The 7,500-nt window shown below is 43.0% G+C and overlaps 1 protein-coding gene across 1 annotated transcript in view; it reads right to left on the reverse strand.

Annotated features, from left to right (window-relative positions):
- Positions 1-7,500, reverse strand: part of LOC135092755 (failed axon connections homolog) — a 16,470-nt gene that overhangs the window by 5,813 nt on the left and 3,157 nt on the right. The window contains exons 3-5 of the mRNA XM_063991439.1: positions 7,247-7,443; positions 3,583-3,797; positions 2,719-2,835 (exon numbers count right to left, since the gene is read on the reverse strand). Of these exons, the coding sequence (XP_063847509.1) occupies positions 2,719-2,835; positions 3,583-3,797; positions 7,247-7,443 (529 nt within the window). The remainder of the gene's footprint in view (positions 1-2,718; positions 2,836-3,582; positions 3,798-7,246; positions 7,444-7,500) is intronic.

Here is a 7,500-nt window from a genome sequence, read left to right on the forward strand (position 1 = left end):
ATGTGGGTGTGGACGCTGCGGAGGTACTGAGGAGACGGAGGGAGGCACAGCGGCAAGGAGAGGGACCAAAGTACAAAAAGGGTTACAGGATAGACGGAAGGAAGGAAGGTAAGAGATGTGGAATAAAGAACAGGTTTAAAGGGAAGGGAATGGGAGGAATGGGTGAGTACACGTTTGAAGGGATGGGAGAAGAATAAGAGAAGGGAGAGACAAAGATGGAGTAGGTGATGCTTAGCGAAATACACAGGAAATTAACAGTAGGAGGAGGGAGGGAAACCTGAGAGAATAGTATGAAAAGAGAAGGAAAGGTAAGGGAAGACAGACAGACAGACAGACAGAGAGAGAGAGAGAGAGAGAGAGAGAGAGAGAGAGAGAGAGAGAGAGAGAGAGAGAGAGAGAGAGAGCGGCTAAGTATGGTTTTTAATGGAATAGAGAGGCTGGACAAGGGAAAAAATAGATGAAAAAAAAAAACAAAACAAAGCCCACTCAACACCACTGCAAAAAAAAAAAATAAATAAATAAATAAAAATAAGTAGATAAGTAAATAAATGAACAACAAATACAGTGGGGAGGATCTGAGATGAAGCAACGGCAAGGAGAGGATAAGTTTTCTTTTCATGCATTAGAGAAAACGATCAAGAAAAATAGATGAAAAATTAAGAAAAATAAAGTCCACTCATTACTCCACTGCAAAAAAAAAAATAAATAAATAAATAAATAAATAAATAAATAAAAAGATAAATAAATGAATAAAAAGTACATAGTGGAAGATCTAAGATAGAGCAATTTCACTTCCTGGTGCGTCTCAATACTCCTCTTTGGAAGCAATGGAAGTTCCGGGTCTTGTTAGGGAAACACGCATCACTCCTGCCATTACCGAGGACACGGATTGGACAACGAGGCGCAGGAAGGACACACAGACACACACCCCGGCAAGGAAAGAGTAAGTGTGATCTTAGACCTTATATTTGGGTTAGGTTAGGTTTGGTTTGGTTAGGTTAGCTTAGGTTAGGTTGGTTAGGTTAGGTTGGGTTGGGTTAGGTTAGGTTAGGTTAGGTTAGGTTAGGTTAGGTTAGGTTAGGTTGGGTTGGGTTGGGTTGGGTTGGGTTGGGTTGGGTTGGGTTAGGTTAGGTTAGGTTAGGTTAGGTTAGGTTAGGTTGGGTTGGGTTGGGTTTGGTTAGGTGAGGTTAGGTTAGGTTAGGTTAGGTTAGGTTAGGTTAGGTTAGGTTAGGTTAGGTTGGGTTAGGTTAGGTTAGGTTAGGTTAGGTTAGGTTGGGTTGGGTTGGGTTGGGTTAGGTTAGGTTAGGTTAGGTTAGGAAAGCAACAATACTTCCATTACCAGAGATACGGATTTGGACGGCGTGGCAAAGCGTAGCGAGGAAACCGAGACACACCGCGGCAGGGAAGGGAATAAGAATGCTCCTGGCCCTGACATTCATCCAGGGAAAACCATCAGCACTCCTCCCATTACCACAGACACAGACTCAGGCGCCGCGGCAAAGCGTAGCAAGGAGACGGAGGGAAACACACAGCGGCGAGGAGGAGAGGTAAATTAAGGATCTTACAGTTAAATTAGCTTAGATTAAGTTAGGTTAAGTTAGCAAAGCACAACAATCCTTCCATTACCAAAGACACGGATCTGGACGCCGTGGCAAAGCGTAACAAGGAAGTGGAGAGAGACAGACAGCGGAGAGAAGAGATAAAGTATAAAAACACAAAGCACATTCCCATATACACTCGGCGATCATATCTGTGGCTCCTCAGAACATTCCCCACAAGACTCGAGGCGCTTCAGAACGGCAGTCAGTATCAAGGAGTGTGCAGGAGAGAGAGAGGGAGAGAGAGAGAGAGAGGGAGGAGGAGATAGAGAGGGAGAGAAAAGGTTGCAATTCTTCACCACCACCAGATAGATGATTACGACTTGGGCGAAACGAGCCGAGTTATTGAAGGCACTTGTTTGCAGCGGAAAGTTTGATCGCTTACCAGACTTTTAAGGAATGTAATGATCTTCCTGCAGAGAGAGAGAGAGAGAGAGAGAGAGAGAGAGAGAGAGAGAGAGAGAGAGAGAGAGAGAGAGAGAGAGAGAGAGAGAGAGAGAAAATGTTTGGGAAAGTTTATGGTTCGAGATAAAACTCCGGATTTGGAATGCCAGACTGGTGGGATGGAAATAAATAAAAAGGTAAAGTGTATTATGACAGAGAGAGAGAGAGAGAGAGAGAGAGAGAGAGAGAGAGAGAGAGAGAGAGAGAGAGAGAGAGAGAGAGAGAGAGAGAGATTACGTACTTACTCATGTACTCACTCACTCACTCACTCACTCACTCAATTAATTACTGACTTATTGACTGACCGATAGACAGACTGACTAATTGACTGCTTGGTTAACTAATTAACTAACTAACTACCTAAACGTCTGACTCCCTCACTCCATGACTCATTAACAAGTGAATGCCTAAGTGAACGGTTGAATGAATGAATGAATGGAACAACGAATAAATGAAAGAATAACCAACAAATTTACATATTACCTCGCCCACTCACTCACTCAATCTGCACAACTTAAATGCATAACCTATAACTTAACTCACCCACTCACTCACTCACTCACTCACTCCCCCTGTACAGCCAAAACCATACCAGTGGGCCTCCGTTTTCAATAGTGGGCCTTCATTTTTTTTATAACTTTTCGTCCTCACATAAGCAATTGGCTCACTGACTCACCCTGCACAGCTGAGAGGAGAGGGGACCCGGGGGAGCACCACACAACCTGACTCAGCATCCCGAACACCCCGCAGTCATCCTCCGTCAGTTCGTCCCCCGTCAGGTATTTCTTCCCACCTGCAGGAACACACACACCACTAATTAATGCGTCAGGTGTTGTGCTGGTGAGAGAGTGGAGGTGGCGGTTGGCTCTTGCATTGGGGAGGTGGACGGAGACAAAAATAGGTGATCCGGTGCATAATAACAAGGAAATGAATAAGTGAATATGATAAGATAGGTGAAATAAAAGAGAGAAGGAAAGAAAACAAAGAAAACGAAGTGAGTTCACTGAAGCGAAATACAGTATTGAAATAAAATTAAAATGCATAAAATAAGATAAAAATAAAATAAATATGGAGAGAAATAAATGAACAAAAACAAAAATAAAGTAAAATAAACTAAATGACAAAAATATAAAACTAAATAACACTAAATAAAAGCAAAATCTAAAAAAAAAAAAAAGATAAATAAAACCTTTCACTCATGACAGACCTATTACTTCCCTACCACCCTTCACGCCTTCCCTCCCCCACACCCACCCCCCGAGAAGCAGTCACCCACACAGACACACCCACACAGACACACCCACACAGACACACCCACACAGACACACCCACACAGACACACCCACACAGACACACCCACACAGACACACCCATAGCCATACTTAGACACACCAAGATGGACGCCAGTTAAAAATACCCAAGTAAAGAGAGAGGCGGTCACAACTAGAGAGCAGCAAGATACAAATAAGATAAAAATAAAATAAATATAGGAAGAAATAAATGAACAAAAACAAAAATAAAGTAAAATAAACAGACGTACCCAAGTAGACAGAGAGGGCGTGCAGATCCTCCCAGGCCATGCTGTACACCTGGGGCCACGAGTGTCTGCCCACGCCCTGCATCGAGGCCTGGTGGCGCAGCAGGAGGGACACGAGGGGGCGGTACACGTGGTGGAAGGGAAGCAGCGTGCCCCAGTGGGTGAGGGAAGACACGGTGCACTTCCTGTCCTCCACCCACCGCCACACCACGTTACACCTGAGCAGTGGTGGTGATCAGTGGTGGTTAGTGGTGGTGATGGCTTAGTGGTGGTGACAGGCCAGTGGTGGTGATAATAGCATCTTTTTATTTACGAGTATTTCGTTGTTTATTTATTTACTTGTTCATTTATTTATTTACTTATTTATTTATCAACATATTTATCTATGCGTCTGTCTCTCTGTCTGTATATTTATCCATCCATCCATCCATCCATCCATCCATTCATCCATTCTCTCTCTCTCTCTCTCTCTCTCTCTCTCTCTCTCTCTCTCTCTCTCTCTCTCTCTCTCTCACAAGACGTGCTGTGGTCAAGGGCAACAAGACAAGAGAAAAACAAAGATACTGAAGAAATACTGAATAAAATAAACAAACTAATAAGGAAATCACCAATCAAATATTCCATCATTGAATCAAATCAACGTTTTATGTCAAAACTAATGCGATAAGATGAAAAATTAATATTACCTTGTTTAGATTAATTTCCAGTGAGAGAGAGAGAGAGAGAGAGAGAGAGAGAGAGAGAGAGAGAGAGAGAGAGAGAGAGAGAGAGAGAGAGAGAGAGAGAGAGAGTGCCAGTCCTTACAGAGCACAGTACGAAAGCAAGTCCAGTATTACAAAGCATGAAATGAAGAGATAAAGTGAATTAACAGGTAAGTGAAGCAGGTGAACAACTTATACATGAACAGACGAATGAACGAATATTAGTCTTCAAATAAAGTGGTGACTGTCTCCCCCTCGGAATGAATTAATGAATAAACAGTTAGGTAAATAAGATAAATGAATATGCACTTCAATTAACAGGTAAGGCAGGTAAGTGCATGAACAGACGAATGCATGAATGTTAGTCTTCAAATAAAGTGGTGATTGATTCTCCCGCAGACGCATCGAGTAAATAAATAAACAGTTAGGTAAATTAAACAAATATGTACGTAAATTAATAGATAAGCAAAGTAAGTAAGGAAATGTTACTCATCAGATCAGCAAGTCACACTAAAAAAAAAAAGAAAAAACACCAAATAAAACCAAATAAAAACCAGGGAGACATTATTTTTCCCTACCTCTTTTTTCCTCTTCTTTTTCCCTCTCTCTTTCCCTCTCCCCATCACCTTATCACACACCTGTTAATTGGGGCCGAGGAGGGTCGCATCCTCCTTCGCTGAGCCAATTATATCACGTCTTTTTAACGCCTCATTTTGATTGGCTAATGGATACTGCAGGAAGAGCGCTTATTGGTCGAAATTGTTTACCTATCTGAACACTTTGAGTCATTAGTGCTTAAATTAGGTGTGGACAGGCGTGTGTGTGGGATAGTAGTAGTAGTAGGAGGAGGAGGAGGAGGAGGAGGAGGAGGAGGAGGTGGAGGAGGAGGAGGAGGAGGAAAAGGACGAGGAGAACGATGAAGAGGAGGAGGAATAGTAGTAGTAGTAATAGTAGTTGTTGTAGTAGTAGTAGTAGTAACAACAACAGTAGTAGTAGTAACAACAACAACAACAACAACAACAACAACAAAAAGAAACAAACAATAAAAAAAAAATGAACCGAACAACAACAACAACAAAAACAAAACAAATCACACACACACACACACACACACACACGCACACACACACACACACACACACACACACACCACCATCCCACCTTCCCTTCCCCCATACCCCAAACCCTCACCATCCCCAGCAGCAGACACCTCCGCCCCCCCCATCCCCACACCCTCCCCCCCACACACACACACACACACACACACACACACACACCCGCTGCGCCGCCTCGTATCGACACCCTCTGCGGCTCGTTGCGGTAAAGCGGGCGGTAACTAACTCACTAGCTCAAGGGTTCGACTCCCGCTGATCCGAACCCTTTGCCTTGAATCTCCTCAATTATAGCAGGACTTCAGGAATTTTTCGTGAGCGTAGCCTGAACGAAACGCAATTTACTAAGAGAGAGAGAGAGAGAGAGAGAGAGAGAGAGAGAGAGAGAGAGAGAGAGAGAGAGAGAGAGTATGGATATTTTACAAACGATGAAAGAATAATGATGCAACATATTTATAGAGAATGCTGCAAAGAAAATGGGAAAGGAAAGAAATTAGGGAAAAAAGCGTATATTTTGAAGAGAGAGAGAGAGAGAGAGAGAGAGAGAGAGAGAGAGAGAGAGAGAGAGAGAGAGAGAGAGAGAGAGAGAGAGAGAGAGAAATCAGCTTAGAAACACATTACTTTATACTTTATGGATAAAAAGAAAAGAAGAAAAGAGAAAAAAAAAACATGAAAATTTTACGCGCACACACACACACACCCACCCACACATAAACACACACACACACACACACACACATACACACACACACACACACAAACACACACACACACACACAAAGCTTCACTAACTCAATTCCATCCCTCACATCCCACATCAAAATAAAGAACAAAAAAAAAAAAAAGAAAAATGAAAACTACACTGAAAAAAAAAAAAAAACACAAACTGGAATAAATACATTTCAACTAATTTTTTCCCTCTCTCTTCCAGGTAAAGATTCCAGATTCCAGATTGCAGGTTCCAGGTGAGTCTGACGTGGCTACCTGTGAGGGATTTCAGGCCAGGTCAAGATAGAAATGTAATGAGTATAATGGTGTTTTTTTCACACATTAATTTTACCTGGGGAATGAACAGGTGAGATGGGAATTTTGTTTAGGCCAGGTAATTTGTTCACCTGGTTCCTTTCCCCTTTAGAGAGAGAGAGAGAGAGAGAGAGAGAGAGAGAGAGAGAGAGAGAGAGAGAGAGAGAGAGAGAGAGAGAGAGAGAGAGAGGATGGGGGTTAAAAAGCAGTCTATTAAATTTGGAATGTGTTAAAAGTTGTTGGGAAAAGACTGTTTGTTGTGATTTTTAAAAGTTTTGCCCGTGAAATAGATAAGATTGAAAAGTTTTGCTGCGTGGGAAAGTTGTGGTTTTTTTTTTCCTGTCTATCTTTGTTTTTGTTTTTCTTTTCGTACTTTCTTTTTTTTCGTTTTTCTTTTTGTTCTTTCTCTTTCTTTAGTTTTGTGCCTTCACTCTGGCTGTCCTGTTTTGTCACTCATTCACTCACTCTAATTAATTAACGAAGACTTACTGACTTAAAGAAAACACATATCCTTACTCATCCTCTTGCTGTCTGACTCACCCACTCACTCACTCACTCACTCACTCACCCACTCACTCACTCACTCACTCACTCACTCACTCACTCACTCACTCACTCACTCACTCGCCCTCACTGACTCATGGCCAACGGTGCGTGAGTGACTGACTGACTGAAAGAAAGAAAGAAAGCACAAGAAAAGGAAACACGGACACAAAAAAGAAAAAAAGAAAAAGAAAATTTATCACTCACTCACTCACTCACCCACTCCCACCATGCCTCCTTCCATCCCTCCCTCCCTCATCCCTTCACTCCCTCCCCCCTCTTACTCACCAGAAGAAGTGCTCCTCCATCATCACCCTCATGGCGTGCGCCGTGGCCCTCTGCTCGCCACTCAGGTGAGAGCTCAGGTGTCTGTTAAATCGCTCACTCAGGTGTTGGATGATCAGGTGGGAGTCGCCTATCTCCTCCCCATCCAGACTCACCCATGGGCACTTCCCCTTAGGGCCCAGCGGCTTCTCGAAGTCCACCTGCCATTGGGGAGGAAAAGTGAAAGGGTGAGGTGCTGTTGGGAAGAGAAGGGGAGG

The sequence above is a fragment of the Scylla paramamosain genome, chromosome 40 (assembly GCF_035594125.1).
Source record: "Scylla paramamosain isolate STU-SP2022 chromosome 40, ASM3559412v1, whole genome shotgun sequence".
NCBI lineage: Eukaryota > Metazoa > Arthropoda > Malacostraca > Decapoda > Portunidae > Scylla > Scylla paramamosain.